Raw genomic sequence first — 27,543 nt, forward strand, 5'->3', positions numbered from 1 at the left:
TGCATCCACTTATTAATTATTCAGATACTACCCTGCACCCCTTACCCCCACCTGACCCCACTGTACTAACATCTTTTTTTGGCTTCAGGACAAGCTTATCAGGCGTAAATAACTCCAGCTTTTTCTAAACCTCAGTACACACACACACACACACACACACACACACACACACACACACACACACACACACACATATATATATATATATATATATATATATATATATATATATATATATATATATATATATATATATATATATATATATATATATATCATTAACAAGACTGGCTATGGATACCGACTACGGAACGGAGCAGTTGTCAGCCACCTCCTGTACATGGATGACATCAAGCTGTATGCCAAGAGTGAACGAGACATCGATTCACTGATCCACACTACCAGGCTATACAGCAATGACATTGGAATGTCGTTCGGACTGGAGAAGTGTAGTCAGATGGTAACAAAGAGAGGGAAGGTAGTCAGAACTGAGGGGATTGAACTACCAGAAGGCAACATTGCAGACATAGAGGACAGTTACAAGTACTTGGGGATCCCACAGGCGAATGGGAACCATGAAGAGGCCGCTAGAAAAGCTGCAACCACCAAGTACCTGCAGAGGGTCAGGCAAGTCCTGAGGAGTAAGCTGAATGGTAAGAACAAGATCCGGGCCATCAACACGTACGCCCTGCCCGTGATCAGGTACCCTGCTGGGGTAATAGGCTGGCCAAAGGAGGAGATAGAAGCCACTGACATAAAGACAAGAAAGCTCCTTACCATGCATGGAGGGTTTCACCCCAAGTCCAGCACCCTGAGGCTGTACGCTAAGCGGAAGGAAGGGGGCCGGGGACTGGTGAGTGTCAGCACCACAGTCCAGGATGAGACAACGAACATCCAAGAATACATTGGGAAGATGGCCCCAACTGACCGAGTGCTCAGTGAATACCTCAGGCAGCAGAAACCCAAGAAAGAGGAGGGAGACGAGGAACCATCATGGAACGACAGGCCCCTGCACGGTATGTACCACCGGCAGATAGAGGAGGTGGCTGATATCCAGAAATCCTACCAGTGGCTGGACAAAGCTGGACTGAAAGACAGCACAGAGGCACTAATCATGGCAGCACAAGAACAAGCTCTGAGCACAAGATCCATAGAGGCTGGGGTCTATCACACCAGGCAAGACCCCAGGTGCAGGCTGTGTAAAGATGCCCCAGAGACAATCCAGCACATAACAGCAGGGTGCAAGATGCTAGCAGGCAAGGCATACATGGAACGCCATAACCAAGTGGCCGGCATAGTGTACAGGAACATCTGTGCCGAGTATAACCTGGAAGTCCCGAGGTCAAAATGGGAGATGCCCCCAAGGGTGGTGGAGAATGACCGAGCTAAGATCCTTTGGGACTTCCAGATACAGACGGACAAAATGGTGGTGGCTAACCAACCGGACATAGTGGTGGTAGACAAACAGAAGAAGACGGCCGTAGTGATCGATGTAGCGGTTCCGAATGACAGCAATATCAGGAAGAAGGAACACAAGAAGCTGGAGAAATACCAAGGGCTCAGAGAAGAGCTCGAGAGGATGTGGAGGGTGAAGGTAACGGTGGTCCCCGTGGTAATCGGAGCACTAGGTGCGGTGACTCCCAAGATAGGCGAGTGGCTCCAGCAGATCCCGGGAACAACATCGGAGATCTCTGTCCAGAAGAGCGCAGTCCTGGGAACAGCTAAGATACTGCGCAGGACCCTCAAGCTCCCAGGCCTCTGGTAGAGGACCCGAGCTTGAAGGATAAACCGCCCGCAGGGGCGTGCTGGGTGTTTTTTTATATATATATATATATATATATATATATATATATATATATATATATATATATATATATATATATATTTACATATGTATATATATATATATATATATATATATATATATATATATATATATATATATATTTACATATGTATATATATATAAAAGTATTTATATATATATACATACACACACACACATACATACATATATATATATATATATATATATATATATATATATATATATATATATATGTGTGTGTGTATATGTGTGTGTGTGTGTATATATATATAAATACTTTTGCACACTTCTACTTTTAAAGCATTTTCTAATCGTTCAGTGGTTCTTGCGGAAACTGAAGGTGAACCATTCAGGAGTCTCAGATGCCTTACGCTGAAACATTTATTTGCAGCAAGCTCAGTCAAGGACAATAGAGTTCAGGTTGACACATGTAAAGCCACCCTCCACTGTGGAACTCATTGTGACAGCAGCACTAACCTGTTTATATGTATTACACATTTCTCTCCTTCTAAATGTCAGAGATTACATGTGACAGGTCTTAAAAAAGAGAGAAACCATGCAGCTATGCAAGGTCTGACCTGAAAAAAAGGCAACTCTGTCAGTCAGCGGCCTCTTCAGAGATTTGCTGAATCATTACATTCTTGAATGTAGGGACCCAAAATACGAAAACACTATGGGTAAACTTGGTAAACTGACTCACTCATTTTTGCATTTTTTACGTTTTTGTTTTATTTTGCTCAACTTTCTATGAAATTTTGGCTTCAAACGAACTTTCAATGGAGCTTAAAATGAGTAGGGAAATAAATAAAAAAACATCACTATAAAATATAAATAAATAAAGGGTCTCTGTCTAAAAATGTATTGCTTTACATTTAAATTGTAGCATTCATTTTTGAAGCAACTTGGCAGGTTCAGTGATTAAGACTGCAAACTAAAATATGAACTTTTGATGCATATGAATGCATATTACCAAATGAGATAAATAAAATGTAGATAAAAATAGCAGGCAATGATTTGCAAGTCTCATAAGCTTATATTTAGTTTGCAGTAGAACACAGAAAATGTATCAAATGTTTAAACTGAGCCATGTTACTGTTTCATGAAAAATATCATTCATTTTGAATTTGATGGCACCAGCACATCTCAGAAAAGTTGAGACGAGGTCAACAAAAGGGCTTGAAACACAAGTGGCACTGAAAAGAAAGAGCTGGAGCAATGTTTTGTGACTAATTAGGTGAACCGGCAACAGGTCAGGAACATGATTGGGCATAAAAAGATCATCATAGAGAGCTTCTCAGAAATAAAGATGGGGAATCTGCCAAAACCTGCATCTAGAAATTGTGAGAAAAATGTTGAAAATTTTGAAAATGACGATTTAGAATGTCTCATCATCTACAGTTCATAATATCATCAAAAGATTTAGAGAATTTGAAGAAATCTCTCTGTACAAGAGACAAGGCAGTAAATCAGTACATGCCTGTTTTTGAATACCGGCATGATTCTGTCATGGAACTTGCCGCGTGGGCTCAGGAACAAAGCAGCAAAGAAGAAGGTATTCTCTTGGTCAAAGCTCAATTAAAGTGGATGGTGACAAAGTAGAAAACTGTTTACATGTTTTATGTCTGTGAAGGTTCTCAGTCATTCAGGTCATCGTAGTCTAGGGAGCTTGGAAAGAAAAGCGTCTGAACTTCTTTGACTTGCTTGAAGACGTTTCACCTCTCATCCGAGAAGCTTCTTCAGTTCTTAAGGTCAAATAGTGTAGAGTCCCAGATTTAAACCCAGTGGGAGTTTCCCCCCAAAGGACCCCCTGATGATCCTCTACCTAATCACATGAGCCAAGGTGTGAAAGCGGGTGTGGGTCACAATCAGCCAGGGTTTCGGGTAAGCTCATTGTGAAACCTGGCCCCACCCTATCAAGCTCCCTAGACTGCATGTTTTATGGTTTAAATCAGGATTTGAAAAGATTTTTGTAGATGTAAACTCCACATTCTCCAGACTGAAGAGGAGATGGACCATTTGTTTGTTTTTTTCTCAGTGCTCAGTTCAAAAGTATGGATCTTCCATTAGTGCCTATGTCATTGCCACATTTCACATCTGGAAAGGTACGATGGATACTGAATGGTGTATATAAGTTTAAGAGCAGTGTTGGGACTAACACGTTATTAAGTAACACGTTACAGTAACTACGTTATCATTGTGGTAACGAGCACGGTAGCTAGTTATTATGCCAAAATCAGGAACGCGTTAATCGTTACTGGGATTTAGATAGGCTCGTTATTCGTTACTTCTTGTGGTGGTATCGCGGAGCTTCCACAGATTCAGTAGCATTAGCAAGTGGTGGAGGCCAGCAGGTGGAGGAGGGAAAGGGGAGGCAGGAGGAAAAGAGACCCGAGGTGGCCGTCGGTCCAAGTGTGAACTGAATTTCAGGTAAGAAGTTATGACCTGCAGTCTCTCTGGGTCAGATATAAACCAAGCTTAGGTGGAGTTTATTTTCGTTATTCTGATTTTTTCCCGTACTGCGTGCTAGCTAGCATGACGGAGTTTCTATACAGCTGGGTGGGTGCTATGAAGTTAATGATGTTGAACTTTATTTTGTTCATAAGTTATTAGAGTTGCCAACCGTCCCGTCTGGTATTCAGAGAAAATATTATGCGTTTCTTATTGAGGTGAAAAGGAACACAGTTTGTCCCGTAATTCAGCTACAATGAAAAAGACAGAAAGCTGGAGTTATTCTGTGTCTTTGCTGCACAGCTGCCTCTTCTTCTTTCATTCTCCCCCTCCCTCTCCCGTTTCTACTTCAATCATGAAACTGATCAATGATCAGCTGATCGGCTTTTCTCTCTTGTTTGTTTATCGCCCACTTTGCGCCAGAAAGAGGAAACCAGCGGATGTCGCGGTAAACAACAGCAGCACGTTTAAGCTTGATCAGCTGTTGTTAGAATTTATTTAATATTACTTTCTAGTATCAGCTGATGTTTGCTGGAGCCACAGCTGTAAAAAAGCTGCTGGTCATGATGTCGGTTTGGTTATATGGTGAGAGGGAAACATGAAGATGAAACCAGGAGATGTCCTTACTGAATCATCAGAGCTGAACAGGTGATGGAGAAACAGGTTTACCTTTTAGGTGACATGAATGAATTGAAGAGAAGTTATGAACTGTTTCTGAGAGACAAATAACACCAGGATCCTTTTTTACATAGCTGACAGCTGGTAACTGTGCAGGGGCGGGTCTAGCAAAGTGTTGCCAGGGGGGCAGGTAGGGCATTAACGGGGAAAGGGGGGCACAAGGAAATACTTTTCTTTCTTATTCTCATTTAAAATGTCTAGCTTTTAAAAAAATAATTATCTGAGTCTTACAACAAACAATTGATAGATTGATACATATATACCATCAGAACAGTGTACATCACTGTCACAACAGTGTTTGTTTTCATTCAAAGTCTTTATGATTTTTCCTATAATGGTGGCCCGGTCTCTAGTCAAATCCCCCGGGACGATTTTTTTTGTCCCAGTCCAGCCCTGTAAGCAGCTCATCTGCAGTCTGGTGTTACCTACATCTTCCTATTCAGAAGGCAGAATTTCAGAGTTCTGAGTACAATCGAAAGCACCACGACTGCAGTTTTTGTGTGGGATGTAAAAGGCGCACATGACGCTGTGACGTAGGCTAGAATCATGGCGGCGGTCAACGACGGTCCAGGCGTGGGATTTCTCTCGTGGAAATATGCACATTATCTTTTCCTTTCGATTGGTAGGTGGCACAGTGCACTTGTGGCAAGTAAGCAAGCAAGAAGACTGGCAATCTTACTGGGTATCCAGCTACAGAAGCAACACATTAACAAGAGAATTCTGAGTAAAACCAAAGTTACTTTCCCTAGTAACTAGTTACTTTGAAAGTAACGAGTAACTTGAAGTAACTGAGTTACTTTTGATAGAAGTAACTAGTAATGTAACTAAGTTACTAATTTAAAGTAACTTACCTAACACTGGTTAAGAGCAACAAATGCTCCTATCCAGACCATGTCTCTTTAAGGGAAGGCCTTGCATGTTTGAGGAAAGCAATGCTAAACTGCATAGTGCATCTATTATAGCATGGATCCATTTATCCATCTTCCACTTATCCAAATCAGGGTCACAGTTGGACTGGACCCCTTTGCTGCTGTGATAAGGCGTGAGGCAAGGTACACCATTGAAGGGTCACTAGTTTCTGGAGGGCTAACACAAAAAAACCATTCACACTCACATTCATGCCTATAACCAAATTAGACTCACCAATTAACCTAACATACATGTCTTTGGACTGTGGGAGGAAGTTGGAGTACCTGGACAAAACCCACAACGACATGGGAACATACGCACAGAAACACACCATCCATCCAGTGGTAATAACTGAAGTGTTCTTCTATTCAAACCAAACTTGTTTTTGCATACATCACTGAAACATTCTTGTAGTAGGCCATAAAACTGTATAATTTTAAAATGAAATAGATCTATAAACCATTTTACTCCCTCGTGTACAAAAAGCTCCAGTTAAGCTTCTTCATTGGTACTAGAGCCCAATCAATATAAGATTTTTAAGACCAAAAAACAAAAATTGGTGATTTAAAAATCTGATATATCAGCCAGTACTGTTTTCTTTTAAACAGAAAACATAAACAGATTTCCCTGGCATTTGTTATGTGCAGTTATTTGCAAATTTTTGCTAAGATATGTTAATGCAGTTTAAAAATATTCTTGCATTATTGTCACAAGTTGTGGATTACTTGTTTCCACCTGACTCTGCACAGTTAAGATGGCTGGTGTGTTCGTGGTGCTTCAAGTACACGTCCTCTGGTAGAAACTATGCAACAGGAACACTCGTGGCATGGTTGAAGGGTGTTCCTCCCATTTCTGACGCTGTTATATCACTAAAGTGGTTCCAAAAGTCAGAGACCGCATTGAAAATCTGTCATGTTTTTAAAGAAACGTAGACAATTCCATATAGAATGAAGAAATACTTAGGATTTATAACATTAACCATAAGGTCTTTACAAGGAGTCTGTCATATCCACAATAAAACATGAGGGTGTTAGACTGGATCCACAGTTCTATACACTACGTCTGTAGAATCCACCTTTGATTCCTTCATTTTATTCTAATGCATTATTCATAGGCAAAGGTATGGAAGCGTATTGAGAGTTCAGTATCAAGTCTTCTTTGGGTGAATACCAAATATTTCCAGCATCAGTTGGCATTAGTAAATCAGCTGTTGCAAAAAGTCTCAGTTAGAATCACTTTGACCCTGCCAATTAATTGGTAGATTAATCATATAATACTAATATTAAGTGAATAATTTAATCAAGCAGCAGGGCTTGGCAACAGTAACCACAGACCATTAACTTGGGTAGAACATTACAGTATTAGTCTAATCACATCTAACAGAACAAGCACACTAATCATAAAGGAACAGAAAGGAGGCCTTGATAGCAGGCCACTCTAGCGTTTACAAAGTACTCTTCTTAACCCCTTACAAAGCAGCAAAGCACACTGAAATGTTGCTGCTTTGTTGGACACAGGAGAGCCTTCAAAGTGTCCTTCATATTGTTATTTTACTCTTATGCACAGACAAGTCTCAATGTGCCAAATCCTTTCCCTTTTAAATACATCCTCTTCATACTATTCCATTCCTCTTTATCTGTGTTCTCGCTTCCAGACTTTCATGGCCTTTGTGGAATTGGCTGGAGAGTTTAATAAGTCTGCAGCAGGCCTTCTTAAAAAAAATGACTTTCATTGCTCCTATCAGGTGTCTTCCCTATCTATTTTGAAATGAACAGAAAGACTATAGGATATATCCAACCAAGCAACTAATTGAATGTGTTAATAATACAAATATTACACATCTTACAAACCCACTGGAAATAAAACCTGCACACATTACACTGACCAGGGTTAGTCTCAAAGGTGTTACACAATATTGTTAAGATATACTTTAAGCTGCGCACAATGCATCCGCTTAATAATATCTGCTTACGAATGTTTGTTGGCTAAATCATAAAAATGACCTAATTAGATGTTATTTTCCTTATGTTTGTCCACTTGGATAAAAATATTTTAGACATTTTAACACCGAAGCTTAGATGATGTTTGAATATGTCTTGGGTTTGCCCATTTTATCGTCTATCAGCGTATGTAATCTCAATTTTCCAAGAAAGGAAAACATTTCAATTCCTATCTAGTGTTTAGCGTCAATGTTTTGCTCTTGAGTCACACCTCCGACAGTTTCAGTGGCAGACTAAAATTACACATTGTTCTTGCAGGAGCTCTCTAATGGCAAATCGGGGAGCACTCTAGTGTTTTGCAAGGAGAAAACAAAGCATTTAATGAAATCAGCGATCAAATGCGGATGTTTTTCAGTGACAGTTTTGAGAATGGAGATATAAAATGGAACTTATTACAGAAAAAAGAGGCAGAAAGCAGACCTAAGCCATACCAGCTCAAAATGCCAATACTTCATTAACTGAAAACCTTGGAGAAAGAAATAATCCTTTACTGCAAGCCAAGAAAATGGTGTTCGGTCTGACAGCTGATAAAATAAAATCTGAATGTTGAGGCATTTTGGATTGGTTTTATTTGCATGCACGTATGGATATGTCTATTTGTATTACAAGCACGTGTCTGTCTGCATGTGTACTGTCAAGGAGCACTTGACATCATAGGAGAGGTATGGGTTGAAGGTAGCAGAAGGGGATTTGGTCAATTACCAGCCTGCAGCCTCAGCATCAAGTCCAGGGGATTAGAGCAAGGACTGGGGTCCAGGAAAGAGATGTGCAGGCACACCAAGAGAAGGGGATCAGTGTGTGTGTGTGTGTGTGTGTGTGTGTGTGTGTGTGTGTGTGTGTGTGTGTGTGTGTGTGTGTGTGTAAAGCACTGGTCAAACAGCAAAATCCAACAACGAAGAGGTATCTTGTCATATCACAGGGGAACACCCTCAAGGTCACTGAATTTCACAGAACAGGTGATGGGTTGGCACTATAGGACACTGAAAAATACACTTTTAAAGAAAACATTAGTTAATAAGAAAAGTGTGCAAGTTTACTAGACTAGCTGAAATCCTTAAACTAAATGAAGGATAGATGTTGAAGATATTGGCTGATATTGGTTTTGTCTGACATATTTTGCCTCCTGTCCTTACCCAAGATAAGATAAATAATATTTGTTTCATTGTGGAAATAAGCTGTAAAAGTACAACTGAACAATGTCAGAAGCATGATGAGTTCATTAAGCAGCATGCCGCTACCTATGTGCATTTCGCTGCATTACATGGAACTTGAAACCCATTTATTGCATATCTTTCTACTGAAACCCAATTTATTATAATATTTCTTTCTCTTCATATAGCAATCAAGTAAGGATATGATGACAGTTGTGGCAGTAAATCAGATTTTCTGGTGGGTAAGCCTTTCAAGCTGGCTGGCCTCTGAGTGTCCAAAGGACTGGTGCCTCCTCAGAAAACAACACTGGCTATCAACCCAATCCAATTGCTCAACTGTAGCACTGTTACCTGGCAACAGCTTTCTCTTGCCTCCTTTGGAGGTAGCAGGATAATATGAGATAAAGAAGAATGAATTATTTCATTATTAATAATAATTAATTATTGTACTAATTACATTTATAATAGAAAATAATTTATCTTGCACATTTTGAAATCTTTTGTAAAATGTTTTCTTGATTTATCCTTAGAGACTATATGATTATATTTGATTATACTCTTGCTATAGGGTCATTCTTATTCAAAACAAAGGAATATCCTAATGTGTTCATCTTAGTGTCAGATTATGCTAACAATATGCTTTTTTAATTTTTTTTTGCAATTTAATACACACTTCAGGTTTTTTTTTTAAATTTATTTATTATCTATGTGTTTTTGCTTAGTGCTTGCCATTTTTGCTGTTGTGTATGTCAGGCTTTCTCTTCAGAACCCTGAAAGTTCCAATTAAAAAGTTTCTTTTTTCTTCTTCTTTTTTTTCACAAAATTGTGGAGTCATGGGACCTTGCAATAGTTCCAAAAGTTAGCAACATACGCTAGGTTCTTAACATCCTATGTTTAGAAAACAAGTCTGTATGGTAGTCAAAGGAGCTTGGAGAAAAGCGTCTGGACTTCTTTAAGTTACTTGAAGACGTTTCACCTCTCATCCGAGAAGCTTCTTCAGTTCTAAGGTCAAATGGTGGAGAGTCCCAGATATAAACCTAGTGGGAGTTTCCCCCCACAGAGGGACAAAAGGACCCCCTGATGATCCTCTAATCGCCTGTGCCAAGGTGTGAAACTGGGTGTGGGTCCCAATCAGCCAGAGTTTCGGGTGTGTTCATTGTGAAACCTGGCCCCACCTTATCATGCGAATTTCTGAGGTCAGATGGCCCAGGATGTGAGTGGGCGTTAAGGCGTCTGGGAAGGGATCTCAAAACTGGATTATAGATGGCAGAGAGTTGGTGTCGTAAACCCCCGCCTCTGTTCAAAGATGGTCGCTCACAGTGGACATAGATGGCTTCTTTCACTCCTCTTTCAAACCATCTGTCCTCTCTGTCCAAAATGTGAACATTGGCATCCTCGAAAGAGTGTCCTTTATCCTTAAGATGCAGATGGACTGCTGAGTCTTGTCCTGTGGAGGTGGCTCTTCTGTGTTGTGCCATGCGCTTGTGAAGTGGCTGTTTGGTCTCTCCAATGTAGAGGTCTGGGCATTCCTCGCTGCACTGTACAGCATACACCACATTGTTAAGTCTGTGTTTTGGCGTTTTGTCTTTCGGGTGAACCAGTTTTTGTCTGAGCGTGTTGCTGGGTCTGAAATGCACCGGGATGTCATGCTTGGAGAAAACTCTCCTGAGTTTTTCTGATACACCGGCTACATAGGGGATGACAATGTTGTTGCGTCTGTCCTTCTTATCCTCCCTCGCTGGTGTCTGGTCTTCTTTTCTGTGCCTCTTTGCTGACTTTAAGAACGCCCATTTAGGATAGCCGCACGTTTTGAGTGCTTCCTTTACATGCGTGTGTTCCTTCTTTTTTCCTTCAGGCTTAGAGGGAACATGTTCTGCCCGGTGGTGTAGGGTCCTAATTACTCCAAGTTTGTGTTCCAAAGGGTGATGGGAGTCAAAGAGGAGGTACTGGTCCGTGTGTGTGGGCTTCCGGTAAACTTCGATGTTGAGTTTGCCGTTCTCTTCAATGTGCACAGCGCAGTCCAGGAAAGGCAAACAGTTGTCCTTTGTGTCTTCCCTGGTGAACTTGATGTTTTTATCCACAGCGTTAATGTGCGCAGTGAAGGATTCCACTTCTTGTGTCTTGATTTTGACCCAGGTGTCGTCCACATATCTGTACCAGTGGCTGGGTACTCTTCCTTTGAAAGAGCCAAGCGCCTTTCTTTCCATTTCCTCCATGTAAAGGTTGGCTACAATAGGTGACACGGGGGAGCCCATGGCACAGCCATGTTTTTGTCTGTAAAAGCCTTTGTTGTAATTGAAATATGTAGTGGTGAGGCAGAGGTCTAACAGTGTGCAAATCTGATCGGGTGTGAAGTTGGTCCTGTCCTCCAAGGAGCTGTCTTCTTGTAGTCGTTTTCTGACAGTCTCCACGGCCTCCGTGGTGGGTATGCAAGTCAAGAGAGAGACTACATCAAAGGACACCATGGTTTCATCTGGATCCAGGGTAAGTTTCTGGACCTTGTTGGTGAAGTCGGTGGAGTTCTTGATGTGGTGTGGGGTGTTCCCCACAAGAGGAGCAAGGATGGTAGCAAGGTGTTTAGCAATGTTATAAGTGGCTGAGTTTATGCTACTGACTATGGGTCTGAGTGGGACAGCTTCCTTGTGGATTTTAGGAAGTCCGTAGATGCAGGGTATGGCATCCCCTGGGTAAAGGCGGTGATATGTAAGGCGGTCAATGATTTTGTCCTTTTCAAAGTCTTGAAGGCAAGCTATAACTTTCTTTTTGTAGCTGCTTGTGGGGTCTCGCTTTAAGGCTTCGTAGGTATTGTTGTCACTGAGGCGAGTAGTGATCTTTGTATGGTAATCTGTAGTGTTTAGGACCACGGTGCATCTTCCCTTATCAGCTGGTAAAACAGTGATGTTGTGGTCTTTGCTCAGGGAAGCGACGGCCTTCTTTTCCTGTATTGTGAGGTTGGATGGAGGGACTTTGGCACTGGAGAGCATGGCTGAGACTTTCATCCTGATTTGCTCTGCTTCTGTCTGTGATAATTTATTAATCCATATGGCAGATTCTGTGGCTGTGATGAGGTCCACTATGGGCAACTGTTGTGGAGAAATGGCAAAATTGAGTCCTTTGGCTAATACTCTCTTTTCAGGTTCAGTGAGAATCCTGTCTGAAAAGGCGGGGGTTTACGACACCAACTCTCTGCCATCTATAATCCAGTTTTGAGATCCCTTCCCAGACGCATTAACGCCCACTCACATCCTGGGCCATCTGACCTCAGGAATTCGCATGATAAGGTGGGGCCAGGTTTCACAATGAACACACCCGAAACTGGCTGATTGGGACCCACACCCAGTTTCACACCTTGGCACAGGCGATTAGAGGATCATCAGGGGGTCCTTTTGTCCCTCTGTGGGGGGACACTCCCACTAGGTTTATATCTGGGACTCTCCACCATTTGACCTTAGAACTGAAGAAGCTTCTCGGATGAGAGGTGAAACGTCTTCAAGTAACTTAAAGAAGTCCAGACGCTTTTCTTTGCAAGCTCCTTTGACTACGATGACCTGGATGACTGAGAACCTTCACAGACAAGTCTGTATGGTATTAGCACACAGTCTAAGGAGCTTGGAAAGAAAAGCATCTGGACTTCCTTGAAGACGTTTCACCTCTCATCCGAGAAGCTCCTTCAGTCCTAAGAGCAACTGGTGGGGAGTCAGATTTTAAGAGGGTCATAGACTCCCTATTGATTCTTTACCTAATCACATGAGCCAAGGTGTGAAAACAGGTGTGGGTCACAATCAGCCATGGTTTCGGGTGAACCCATTGTGAAGCCTGGCCCCACCCTATCATGTGATTTACTGAGGTCAAATGGTCCAGGATGTGAGTGGGCGTCTGGGAAGGGATCTCAAAACTGGATTATAGATGGCAGAGAGTTGGTGTCGTAAACCACCACCTCTGTTCAAAGATGGTCGTTCACAGTGGACATAGATGGCTTCTTTCACTCCTCTTTCAATCTGGGACTCTTCACCAATTGCTCTTAGAACTGAAGAAGCTTTTTGGATAAGAGGTGAAACATCTTCAAGGAAAGTTAAAGAAATCCAGATGCTTTTATTTCCAAATTTCATAGACTATGATGACCTGGATGACTGAGAACCTTCACAGACTTATTAGCACATGCTTCAATGCATGAGCTACTTGCAGGAACTATTTGAAGGCTACATGATCCACGTGACAAATTGAAATCTGAACCCCTGCTGATATGATAACTGCTAATCCAATTCTACAGCAACATCACGCCACAATTAATCAGGTGTAATAAACCAAATTCTAGGCTTCAAAGAATGGACATTTGGATGAAATTGACAGGGATGAAAATATTTATTGGGTCTATATTATTTATTTGCTGTTTGATTTAATTTGTACTGAGACGCTGACGGCTAAAGCAAAACGATCGGACAGATGGGAGCTAAAGATTACTATAGTTGTGCTATCCAAACTTTTAGAGTTTAGAGCTGACTTATTGTTATCTCAGTTTTGAAATCCAGTCCAGTTGGGTACAGTAGGTGCCTGCAGTTCAGGTGTTTGTGAGGTATTTGTAGTTTTTTGTTTGTGGAGTCACCGTGAAGAAACAGAAAAAAAGCCTAACCCCTACAGTATATTCCTGCCATGTCATGCCCATAGCATTCTCAGTTACTGCCTCCTGGTTGCAGTATTCATGCAGCCTTTACCTAAAGCCCTATCTCCAGTGAGTCAGGTATGTTGGCTCCTTCATCAAATTACCTCAGCAGCAGGCTCGATGTGTAGATAAGGTCGGAAACCAAGGAAGTAAGGACTCCACCCTAATCACATCATTGAGATCTGCTGCTGCTTCCCATGGCAGACGTTTTAACTGGTTTTGCTTCAAGGCTGACAGCAACTTGTTCACCCTCTTTCACTCTGAAGAACAATAATCCACCTCTGAGGCCAAATATCACAGCCCACACACAGCCTGAGGGTTTGTTTTATGCCTTTACTCCTTTCAATGTTCTCCTGAAATTTCTTTGTCTGTTGCAGTACTGCAATTCTATTGAAACCTAGATACCATTGTATATATTGATAAAAATAATAATTATTTTAGGGTTTTTTTTATTTTATTTTATTTATAATAGTATTACAATAGCAGTAATGGTTATTGATTTAGTTTATGTGGATATTTTATTTTATATTTTACTATGGATTTAAGTTTATTATCAAACCACTTATAGTGTGTTAGTTGTAAATACTAAGTTGTATGAATGGCCTGCCTGTCATTTAAAAACCCCATACCACTGCTGGGGAATTACGGGTTTTTTGCTAATTACTTTTTAAATTGTCCATCCATACATTTTCTGCCATTTATCCAGGACTTATCTGACTTATGTCAGGGCAGCAGCCAAAGGAGAGAAGCCCAAACCTCCCTCTACCCAGCAAACTCCTTCATTGTAGCTGGAGGTATTCCCTGGCCAGCTAAGAGACGTATTCTTAGTGTGTCCTGGGCCTATCACAGGGCTTTCTCCTTGTAGGACTTGTCCAGAACACCTTATCCATCCTATTCTAATCTGATACACAAACCACCTCAGCTGGAGAAGTAGTGGCTATACTCTATCTCTATGATAGCCACAGTTCAAGTAAAACAGATTTCCACAATTGTATCCACAATGTTATTCTGTTGGTCAAAACCCATGCTCAGCTCTTTCATTTCCACAATGGACTGGTACAGTGTGCCCATGTCAAAGGTTACAAAGAGCAGCTATAGACACTGTCATTGTCAATGTGAATGTTAAAGACTCCAGTATGCAGTCACGATGGAGTCATCAGGTAGAGTACCCTCCAGCACTGCATCCAGAGATTCAAAGAAGGTTGGGTACTGTGGACTGTCATTTGGCATATAAGCCATGATGCATTCCACAATCCGAATACTCAGGAAAGCAATCCTGTCATCCACTGGGAAAAATACCAATGTACAGGCAGTGAGCTGTGTGATACCCACGATACCCACCCCTACCTACTGCCTCTTGCTGAGGGAAACTCCAGACTGGATCAGTCTAGCACCTCTCAAGGAAACTGGTTCCAAAGCTAGAGCCATGTGTTGAGGTGAGCCTAAATATATCTAGCCAGTAGCTAGACTCCATGTCCCAGTAGCTCTTTGTATTAACATCACCCATGATGTATTTGGTGTGGGAGAGTTTACCAGGGGCAACCCCCCCCTAACAAAATAGCCACTGGGATCAGTTGGACAAATAAACCCCTCCACCATGATAAGGTGGTAGCTCACAGATTTTTTTAATTGTGTTTTTGTCAAGTAACTGTCGACTGCAATATGGGTGAAGGGCTCACACTGATAAGTGTAGAAAAGCTGAAGAGGCAGATTGATAAGAAGGGCTCATGAATGTATCTTCATTCTTCTTTTCACTGATTCAGAAAGTGCTATTTATGCACACAACTGAAATTCTGTTTGCACTTACTCGTTTAAATGTCAAGCGTAATATTTAGGTAACATTTTACTATTAATACTGAACGAGATATATATTATATACAGCTCTTCAGCAAGCGTTTTCACCATTATTTGGTTAAAATAAATTGTTGTGAGCGGTAGCATGGCCATGCGCATTCCCACAAACAGAACTCGTGTTTCCAAATTAAAATTGTGTGCCTCAGAAGCCTCAGTTTGCCTCTGTGAAAGACACCTGTCACACCTCTCAGAAGTCGCTGTGGTGACGCAAATGGAATTTCATAACAGTATGAGCTGTGTCACATTAGTGTTTATTTTTTGCCTCCAAGCACAGAAATAAATATAGATTGTGCCAAGTTTAACTCGCATACTTTTACTCAGTCTCCAGTGCACCCGCATTCAAACACAGACAAGTCATAAAGTTAACGTGAGGATGCTATTTAAAGGCCAAACACTGAATTATTTCTTGTCGGTGACATTTTTTCTCTGTGAATGAATGAAAGTACCATTTCAAATGATTTACCCGAGGCAAATCGTGTTCTTAGCACTGAGCTGTATGAACGTTGTACCTCATGTCAAAAGCTGTGAAGCCTAAGTAACTGTAGCTTGTTAATAATTTATATTTTGCTTCTCTGAGTGGAAACTGGCGATCTCACCTTGTTCAGCCTGATATGTCTCACTGGATAGTGAACAAGTCTATGAAGCAATAATGAAAAAATGCAAAAAATAAAAAATATGCTAAAAATTAATGGTCTTTTGAATACGGTATAGATAGAGATCCTTTGATATTCTACTTTTAAGACAGTAATAGGATGATTTTATAATTGTCTGTATGTAGCTCTTAAAATAATGGATAAACTATTTCAGTCTGAGTACAGCTGCAGGAGGTTTTGGCACATCCACTGGCTAATTTGTTTAGTGCAGTTTACAAGTGATTAAAGGGACCGAAAATCCTGAGCTGAAATAGATATGTTCAGTGTGTCATCTGCATAACCACAATAGGAAATAATCAAATGGTCTTCACTGTCTGCAGTGAACCTCCTCTGTGGGGATACAGGAGGTTTTATTCCTTACAGTTGGATACATAGCCAACTATGTATATCTATTTTCCTTAATAAATGAAAATTCTTCACTAATTCTATAAGACTTCATCAAAATAGAATGCATGCTTTTTCCCTTTAGGTAAACACCAACTAATTGCAATAGTTGCATTGACACCTCTGTATGAGTAAGAATTTCCCTGCAGTCTCTCAGCAACTCACTAAATTCAAAGCCATTTGACCCATTTTAATACATTTTCCACCAAAGCCAAAGATTACTGCTCTGTGTATAGCACTGACTGACATAGTCAAACTTTTCTGGTTGTACTTTCATTGCAGGAGACCACACTAAGAAGCATTTAGTTGGTGTTTTTGTCAGTAGACAGAAGTGTGCTGGTGAGATGAAATAAATGCTGTGAAACAGTTCAACTAGGAGTCATGCTGAGTTAGTGTTTTACTGAAATCATTTATTTGTGACGGGTTGTTTATGTTGTTGTCTAACACATACCATCTCTGTTTTTTACCTCGCATGCTTTTTGAAAAGTAGCAACTCTGAAAACATAAATGATCTTTGTGGGTGTAAGTATAAAAATAGCAGCGGCTTAAAATAACTTAGAAAACTTAGAAAGGTATAACTTTAAAACTTAAGTTGTTTTGTTTTTACTTCCTGTATTTTCTAATGTAGCCAACTATTAAGATTTGTCCAATTTAATTACAGCAGAGTGAATGCATTGCATATGTGTTTGTGTAATCATAACATTTGTGTCAGAGTAGTTTGGCTTGTCAAGTGCAACTAACTCAATTTGAACTAAAAGGTTAATTGCTCAATCGCTCAGGTTTTTATCTTCCATTGTGTAGTGGTTAACACACTTGCAAGCAAGCAAAATATCACTGGTTCAATTCCAGATGATAACACAAAGCTCCTTTGGACTGGACCGGATAATCGATTCGGCATTATATAAATAATATTTACAATTTTTTTTTAAATATCATTACAGGTTAGCGGCACACAGTCACAATAGATAACGGATATATATATTACCTTAAGGTTAGACTGGATCTAAATGAAAGAGCCAGTCACAACAAGTCACAACCAAAGAAGCGAGTATCCAGAAAAATGGTTTTGTTCTACCCGAATTATCATTTTATTTATTTAATTTTTGTTTTTGAGAAACAAAAAGGTTTATTCTTCTTCTAAGTGGACACATCCCAGAAGTGCTTTTCCAGATAAAAGCTCTCTGGGCTCTTTATCCAGGAGCAGGACTATGGTACTGTAAAGAAGAGAAGCTAACCAGGATTACAGACAGACAGAGAGAAAGAGATGAAGATGAGAGAGGAAGAGGGCAACTTCCTGTGTGTGTGTGTGTGTGTGTGTGTGTGTGTGTGTGTGTGTGTGTGTGTGTGTGTGTGTGTGTGTGTGTGTGTGTGTAAAACTGTAAAAACAAACTAATGAAAACGTCCTTAAGCTTCATTTTCCAAATAAAAAAAAAAGTACATTAGAGTTTATGGTGAACCTCTTGTATTGTGATGGTTACTTTTCTTTTTTTATTTCTTTTTTTTATTAAGCTACAGTGTAAAAAAGAGAACATTTGAGCCAGGGGTCTTTAACTCACTGATCTGGGTGCATCTTTGGGGTTGTATCAGAAAAAGCATCTGGTGTTAAAATCTGTCCTGAATCGAACATTTAGAACAGGGGTCTCAAACTTATGAGCTGTGGGCCACTGCTGGCACTGTCATCTCATGTGAGGGCCACTTTAGTACAAAGACAAACAAACAAGAAAACACCCACAAATATTTCCAAAAATGCTTGCTTTTTTAAATTTCCACTATTGTATAACAAGACAAAGCTGCAGACATGAACACATTTTTTTCTCGCTCTTAATTAACTGAACCCTTTCATTAACCTACCAAATAAACAAATTGGTCTTCTCTTTCTTGCCAGACACGTGGGAGCACTTGTGCTATAATTTTGTTCGTATTTAACAAAATAAATGCAGACATTAGTCTTTGAGTGCTAGTGAAAATTGTCTCCTTTACAAATAAGTCTCTCACTGAACTAACACAGCCAGTACCTCAACATGTTTCTGCTCTCTGCTCATATCGCCTTCATATTAACTCATTTTTGGCTTTTTAAGGAACTTATTTTACCATTACAGTCAACAACAGCAAATCCTCCCTAACAAAAAAGTAACTTCAAGGGCCAAATTGCATTATATTTTGTCTCTTCAATATACGAGTAGGGGTGATGTGGGCTGCAAGCGGCACCCGGGCTGCGAGTTTGAGACCCCTGATGTATCTGAAGTGGTGATTAGTTACAGCCTAATTAAAGAATTCCTACGTAAATAAATAGTATGAAGATTCTCCTTGGATGATAAAAATGTATTTATGATTGAAAACAGAGCCTAACATGAGAAGTTTTCCATAAGGTTCAAAGGTTAGAGATAACACACAATTACACAACATGAGGAATGTTCTATTTGAAATGCACCGTGTTCCTTTCATCATTGGACAGTAACGCAAACGACAAGAAATAAAAGCTTCACTGCTTCAGTACAGTCATTCAAATATTTAACTTTATGGTTTTTAGATGATAACATTTCACATTACCAAACTGTCATGGATGTAGTTATCTAGATCAACACGTAGAGATTTGCAGGTACATTAATTTATTAAGTGGTTACAGCAGCATTCGGTTAAGAGGGTTTAAAGCTTTAGCGGAAAATGCTTGAAAGACATACGCAAAGATTTACTCGTTCATATCGAGTTTACTTGCGCACATACAATCTGTAGAGGTCAGTCCAAGTTGGTCCCATCGTCTTTTTTTATATTTGTTTCTTAAAAATGAGAACAAACAGTATCTTTTACAGTATATAAAGTCAGTACACAGTTGGTGGTGTACGTTTATCTGTGTGCAGGCGTGAGCACTGTTTCAATCTTTTGTGTGTGCCATAGACAAGAATGGTTAACAGCTAAGCAGTGCAGAGCAGGAGGTGCCGAGAGTGACATGCAGTGCAGTGTAGAAAACTTGGCTATGGTTACAAAAACCAACTCAGCTCTGGAGCTTGCTCGTACACTGTGGATCATCAGCCTTAGTCCCAGTATGTTTCCTTTATGAAATATCTTCATGAGTGCTTTACTCTTACTGGAATCCAGCTGGGGTTATTTACTGTACTACAGGGGTCACTTCTGGCTTTATGGCTCTGCCCCTGGGTCCTATCACCTCTCCAGAATGATATATCTTCACTAAAACATGATTACCCCAGCTCAGTGTCCCACACTGTTAAGAGGGCTTCCATAACTTTATATTTGTACACAGCTGCCATTACATGGTATTACACAGGAGCAAGTTTGCCACTTTGTACATCTTTATTTTTCTCACTTGTGTGCTCACTTTGGCTTGGGAAAAGTGGAAAGGCATGATAGATGAGCTGTCTCATTTGCCCAGTTCCACTGTCTTCGCCTTCTTGTCTCGAACACACACACACACACACACACACACACACACACACACACTTCTTACTTGTTCTTGTCATTGGCTACACTGCTTGTTTGAAAGCACGTTTGGCGATTGCAGAGTGAGCAGGGCAGCTGATAACACTCAGGAGCAGGAGATACACTTGTCAGAATCCAGGATATTAACAAACAAACCTTGGGAGACTGAGCCCTATTGATTGTGTTTATTCCTCTGGCACCTTTTTGCCCGTCGCCTTCATCCGCTAGTCTGGACATTTAAGCTCTGTTCCAGATCTTGTGCTGGGACCTAAAATAAAGAAAAAGGCAAAGGCCCCCACAGTCCAACTGTTCTGGCCAGGATTCCTGCTCTGCTCCATGTGTTTCAGACTGAGGAAGCTTTTTTTCACCACACACATCTAATGACAGCAATCTTGCCAATATGGATGAGAGCCTATTCTGGGCCGCTTTGTTTATAGTTGGCACCAATATACGAGAACTCTGACCAACAGCTTGTTGGACTGAGGTATAAATTGTCCTCTCTTGACTTTTTGCATTTTGAGTAAGCTCGCAAAATGTATATTTTCATGATTTTAAGAAGGCATTTTTTTAAAAAGAGAGCCCACCTATGAGGAGGACAAGACAGCTTTATTTTCTTCGGTCTTCATTTCACCCAAATAAATCTTAAAACATTTTCAAATCCTGTATGTCACAGTGTTACATATGGGCGTTAGCTTCCATAATGTTTACATTAATGTTTAGATTTCCATTTAACCCCCCCCAATTGGTCTTAGCAACTACTGTATGCTTTCTTTAATACTTAATACTTTTCTTTAATACTTCTCACCTACGAGCTAATGTAATAGCTCCACTCTTTTAATTGGAGCTTTGCCCCCACAGCATAGATCAATATTTCAAACGGAAATTATGTATGTTTTTCCCCCTCTCTCTCATTTATTTTGAATCACCTATTGAGCATTGGATCAGATCCAAAGGAGTGTGGTGATTGGTGGGTCTAATTAGTTAGTCTGTGTATAATGTACAGTATAGTTAGCATGATATGTTGGAGAGCTATGTCATTCTTTTAGCAGGTAACAAAAAGCACAAGCAAGCTCTAACTTGCTGTGATGTTGCCTTTACTAGATCTTTATTCAGATTGAAGTGTATGTGAGTCGTGTGTATGTTAGTGAACTGTTGAATACAACTATCTTTCTTTATTGTACCCATAGTTTTTTTTTAACCTCTTTGCAAGATTGCTTTTATTTAATAAAAATAGGCTTAATTGGGTGCTTTGAGAGTCAGAGATGCAGAATAAATGCAGCCAAGGAGAATCTTTTTTTTTTTTAATTAACTCGTTTTTTAAATGAGTTTGAATCCCGCTGAAGGATGAGTTATTTGCACAGGAGAAATGAAAGTGAATGTCAAGAAGTTAGCTGTTGCATGAAAGAGTCTCTTTTGACCTTTAAGACCTTTTTATAACACAATATTAATGCTGACTTTTATACAGCCTTGATAGTTGTTTTCTTCCGTCTCAATTAGCAGCCCTGTGTTAAGGCTTATGTGTGAAACAGTGCTCTGGTAGACCTCAAATGCTAATTGCATTCTGACTTTTCTTTTTTCTGTGTGCTATTATATGTCATTTTGTCTTGACTATTTTTTATGCGAGCAGGAGTACGGTGCAAGCGACATTTGGCTTTGCTGTTTAAACTGATCCATCTTTTTCCTTTTGTCTTTTCTTGTTCCTCGCTTACAGGTGATTCATCGCAAGTTGGTAAGTCAACATCTTTCTTTGTTTTTGCCACATGTACGCTCACCTCGATTCCGCGACAGTCGATCGGTTGCAGACGACCTTTATTACACAGTGTAGTCGGCTGTGTGTGAATGTTTATATCCACACAAACCACCCGCTAATTATCCTTTTGAATTCTGCACTGCTAGTGTACACTGAGCAATGAAACTGTTGAATAGAAACACATTCCTCTTCCTGCCTTTCACCCTCTCATTTATATTCTTTACACATCACACTTGTTTGATTTTGTGTACTATATTACCTTCTATAGTTGTTTGCACTGTATATTGAATGGGGATTTCTAACAGTTTACTGTGAAAAGATCAAACTCTAAATTCCTGCTTTGGGAGTCTGATGAATTGCACCGCCTTGTAATGTAGATGCAAATTTTAAAGCTCCTATTGAGTGACTAGCCAGTTTGGGAACCCAGACATAATTCTGTTTGAATAATGTATGTTACTGCACTGGCTTTCTTATCATGATATAAAATTCAAGGAGTTGTTCCTTTTTTAGTTTCAACCTCATAAAATGATTCATGCAGGGGCTCAGAGTCTGATGTATGGATTTTAGTAAAAGATTCTTGTTACTTTGGTCATGAGCTTCCATTCATTTATTACCATAGTTTAGTGCTTTCCTTTTTATAATGGGCCATTAATGGCTGCCCTTCTCTTTGCTGCCTATTGCCCAAAATTAAAAAAAAAAAAAAAAAGTTTCCTTTCAAAGTGAAGCTCTGAGAGGAAATTCAGAGTTATTGTCAAATTCTATTTGTTGTCTTGTTCTTTGCTTGGCCTGAGGTGCTCTGAGGGGTGTGCTGTGAAGCAGGATGAATGGGTTAGTGAGATATGCTGATTTGTTGCCAAGTCTCTTTTAAACTGATTGTTTTGAGCATGCAGAACAGATTAGAAAACTGCTTGGTGTGCATTGCATTTCTTTCATCGAAACACAGTGTCAGACTCCAATGCACTTCTTCAGCTGCATTTCGCTTACACCAGGTTTTATATCCTTCGTGTTTCTCCGCAACTTGTTACTCCTGACTGAAGAGTCAAATGACACATTAAATATCCTCTTTTATGTGAGTATGCATGGCACCTTAAGAAGAACGCGTGGGTTACTTTGCCTCTGATAAGGGTTTTAGGTTCTGTCCAGGAAATGCCAAGAAAAGCTGTCTTCATTGAACTCATTTAGTTCTACAGCTCTCAATAGTGTCAAATAATTTATTTTAACATAGATCGATGCTTTGTCTATAAATATGTCTTTAAATATGCTGACATGTCACAGTACGCTAGATTTCTGTAAACACTTAATTTTAAATCAATGGGCGTAAAACAGATGAAGGATTGGGATAGGGGTACGACAGCAGCCGCGGTCAGACTAATGAGATGTATCAACACCTCGCTGAAACAGTTAGAAAATGAGATGTGTGAATTTAAAAACTCTAGCTCGCAGCACTTTGTAGCAGTAAACTATTGCTTTAGTGATGTGTCAGTGTTATCACTTCCCTCCTAATAATTAGCTTTGTCTCGCTGCAGTACCCACTATGCATTATGAACCTGCAATAGTAATCTACAGCACAGCAAAATGTGTAGCATGTAATGAGAAAAATAATGTGCAGTTATTCTCACATAGCGATGATAAAGAGGTTTTTAACCCATTCTCTGGGGTGTATTTTCCCCTGTGAGTTCTGCACTGTGGTAATTGAAGCATGTCTCCTGATCCTCATGTGGTTAATGTGTGTGTGCGCGTGTGTGTGTGTGTCAAGGTTTGTCCAGCGAGTGTTTGGCCCAGAGATCTGATGCTGTCTGAATACTAATTTGAAATTTTGTCTGACTGCAGCAGCTTGGAAACTGGGTGGGGACTAGAGGTTTAGTTAGGGACAAGTTCATCCCAAGGGTTACTGTGCAGAGTGGAGAGCACATCAGGTCCTTACCACCCACTAAGAAACAAGATTCAAAGTGGGGGAAGAGATTAAAACTGATTCAAATTTGATCTGGAAAGCTGGTGCAATTTGAGTTTCGTCGTTATTTAAACCACTGGGCAAAGAACAACGCTATACTTTGTTTTGATTTGTGATATAAGCTATTTCTGCACCAGTCTGCAAAGTCAACATGGCTTTGGTCCTGTAGATATTGGAGGATTCACTAAAATGTAGCTACTCATCAGCTCATCTGGTTCTGCAGACTCTGTTTCATGCAATATTTAATTAGTGAAAAGGTTGCACTGTAGCCCATATGCCCAACCTAAATCACTCAGGCTTTCTTTAAACATAAGCTGTATATAAAATAATACTTCATTGATTACTTGATAGACACAGTCACACTGTCTTGAAAGGCAGTAACAACTTGCGATTGCAGCACTTCACATTGCAGCTTTCTAAAAGTCAGTCGATTGGTCCAAACGTACAGTGCTTGTTTTCTTCAAGTTTGTTTCAAACTTGATAAGCTGTCAGAATACTAGTGCGGTGTACAGATTTGCACATACGCTGACATCTTTCCCATGGGATTTTGTCAGAACTCATTAAGTACAGTTAAACCTATATAGGAAAGAATGTCTCATCTATCTCCACAGCCATTTGCCAGTGTTGAAATGTGTATTATTGCCACTAGTTATTGTTGTATTTTTGTACAGGGTCCAGTTTTTTGTTTTTTGTGTTTTGTTTTTCTTTTCCCTGTCAGGCTTATGAGGCAGGTTGTGGCAGAGATAATTGTTGTCCCTTAGATGTGGAGGCAGGGAGGCTGACTATAAGCAGAGATCCTTATCCTATTGCTGTATTTCATTCTGACTCAAAAAAAAAATGGCTTTGGCAGAAGCACAGACATCTTTCTGTGTACCTCGCTCTCTCTCTCAAGCCTTGTTCACCAGAGATCAGATGATTAGCATCTCTTCCCCTTTTTCTCTCTCCTCCCTTTGAATGCCAACCTCAGGCGAGTCAGAGCCAGAAAAAGCCTCTTCATGCTTGCCGATGCTGCAATGGGATTGGCCGACTCACCACACATGGTACAAAGAATGCTCGGTTAACCACACATCCACAGTTTGGAATAGAAAATGAGGGATTCAAGCTGGTGGATGGTGCCACTTAGAAAGTGGAATTTTTTGTTTGTTTGTTGGTTTTATACAAGTAAAATGTTTTATACACAAGTTCATTGAAAACTTGTTAAGGCTTTGAGTTTTTATGTTTTTGCTAAAAACATTGTGCCAACAATCAAATGCATTCAGATGTAGCACCTTTAAAACTGAAAGTAATTTGTTGTGGAATAAATTGCATGGCAGCCTAAAACTGCGTTTCTGCCAATAACTAATATTCTGATGGACCTTTTGGATCCAGATATTCAAATGAAGCATTAATTCTATTTTGACAATGAAAAACCATCATTGCATCAAAATAATGTTAGAGTCTGCACAAAACTAGGTACCTCCACCAAGGAAGTGCCTAATATATGTGGATATTCTAAAAATGACATCATGTTATTATGACCTTATGTACATTACAATAACAGGCTGTAAATGTCACGGTCTGGCTGGCAGACCGTGGGGAGATGGGGAAATAGGACCCAAACGCCGGACTCTTCAGTGCAACAGTGTTTATTTACAAGGTGGTGAAGTAAACAACAATAAATCCCCAGTTTCCCAGACTCCCGTGTAGTGTCTTGTTCCCAAAAGTCCCCGTGTAGTGCTCTCTGCCCCAGTGTCCCTGCACTCCCCGTGCTCACTGCTCCTTCTCGTCCCACACTCCTCCTGAGGGGAAAACAATAGAGGCAGCCGTTAACACTTATCCCAGCAGGCATACACTCACACTTGACTTGTTTGAAGACTGACGTGTAGTCAAACGCAATAATCCAGCGTCGGTGGAAGCTCCATCGCTCATCTAAATAGCTCCCCCGACGAGCCCAGATGAGGAGCAGGTGTGCGGCCAGGACTTCGGGTGTGGCCAGCCCTCAAGTTAGACCACGCCCCCAGGGCTGAAGGTGCCTGTAACTTGGCCACAGCAGAAAGGCAAAACACACACACACACACATACCTGCCTACATACAGATGTGCATAGGGGCAGTGCAGACAACACACCAAATAATAATAATAATAATAATAACAACAATAACAATAATAGTCACAGTCCCCACTGCCCACGGACCCCGAGTCCCCAGAGCCGGGTCCGTGACAGTAAATGTCTAAATAGCTAACAATTTAAATTTATTGCTAACATTAAAATACATTTAATGGAACAATAAAATGAAAAAATATATATAACCTTTTAACCAAACTTCACATTTTCAACGTAGCATAACTAGCATATTGATGTACGTCTGGCCTGTACAGGCTCAGTCCTCATAATAAAAGCCACATTAACTGCACAATTTGTTAAGAATGCCCCTTGTGGTTTTAATCCACTGGGGCTTCAGTTTCTCAGATGATGGAAGCACTTGGGGATTTATGCTTTTGAACATTTGAACATTTTGTAAACCATTTACTTAGTTGATACCTTGAAAGAAAGATGTGTATTTTGCACATTTCTGTTACATTTGTTTTAAAAAGCATGGCAAACAGGACAAAAATAACATTCCATTATACCTGGAAATGTAACCAATACTTAAGGTATTCCCTGCCTCCTGATAAATAACACAGGATAGGAAGAGCACAACAAAATGGGCAATCCACAATAAAAACTCAAGCCTGTGGCCAAATTTACATACTAAAGGAGAATGGTAATGAGATAGCTACCTGAGATAATTACTACTCAAGGCGTCCGGCTCTTATACTTTACCACAGGGAACCGGTTTAACTCACTACAATTAAATGGGCACTCATTTGCTCCATTTGATGCACCATTTATGCCATTTTATGCCCCACTGTGTCTTAATTGAGTGTTGATTTAATATTAAAATTTTGAGCCAACAGAAGTTTAAGGATGCAGATTTGGATATCTAATGGATGGATATTCTTCTATTTAAGATTATTAGAAAAAAAAATACAGTATTTTTTTTCTTCTTGATTTAATCACAATCACTTTCCAGTGGCGTTTTTATGGATGCACATTTGAACTCAGATTTACAGCTGTTTGTAAAACGGCTATTGACCTTATCAAAATTCTTCTTGTGTACTCCGCTCTTTAGCTCTCGTCAAATACCTTTTTTTGTGTGATTTCTACTGAGGATTATTCTTGCTGGCTAATTTTGAAAGGGATATTGTTTTTTAATACACCTGCCTAAGCTAATATGTATCCTGCCACTGCATAATATCTAATGTGGGGTCTGGCAGGGACTGGGTTATAGAACTTAACTTTTCTGACATCCACATATTCAGGCCTTTATTAATAAGTAATCAGGACAAATAAGAGTCAGCATGTATATTTAGTTTTACTGCAGTGTTGCCTAGAAATACTATTATTAACATCAATGACTTCTATAATATTCCTCTTTCTATTGGCGACTATGTAACTGCTCTGCTGACATCCAGCCTTTCTTCGGAGGCTGGAGAGATCTCTGACATGGCAATCAGTCAAACTTACTGCCATTATATTTCATCTCTGTCCTGCCTCAAACAAATAAATTAAACTGTAATATCTTGACTGCTGAGAAATTGCCTTGGATTGTTATAAATGATGGCGGGTTGATAGTGTGTGATCGTTGAACTTGCTGTATTCTGCTTAACAGTGTGAGACTACATGTTAGAAATAAGAGATGCAGAGCTCTGCGAGATGCACATTGATGCCAGCATGTGAAGATTTATGATGTCCACTTCTATTAGCCTCAGAGTAATTGTTAAGACAGCAACGAACAGTCCATAGCTCTAATCCTCAAATCA

General features: G+C 40.1%; 1 protein-coding gene across 1 annotated transcript in view; it reads left to right on the plus strand.

The window, feature by feature from the left end:
* nrxn2b (neurexin 2b) overlaps positions 1-27,543 on the plus strand; it is a 655,677-nt gene that overhangs the window by 142,937 nt on the left and 485,197 nt on the right. The window contains exon 3 of the mRNA XM_085400466.1: positions 21,712-21,729. Within this exon, the coding sequence (XP_085256592.1) occupies positions 21,712-21,729 (18 nt within the window). The remainder of the gene's footprint in view (positions 1-21,711; positions 21,730-27,543) is intronic.

The sequence above is a fragment of the Rhamphochromis longiceps genome, linkage group LG3, assembly GCF_057381845.1.
Source record: "Rhamphochromis longiceps isolate RC_006_pf linkage group LG3, R_longiceps_female_GT1.1, whole genome shotgun sequence".
Lineage (NCBI taxonomy): Eukaryota > Metazoa > Chordata > Actinopteri > Cichliformes > Cichlidae > Rhamphochromis > Rhamphochromis longiceps.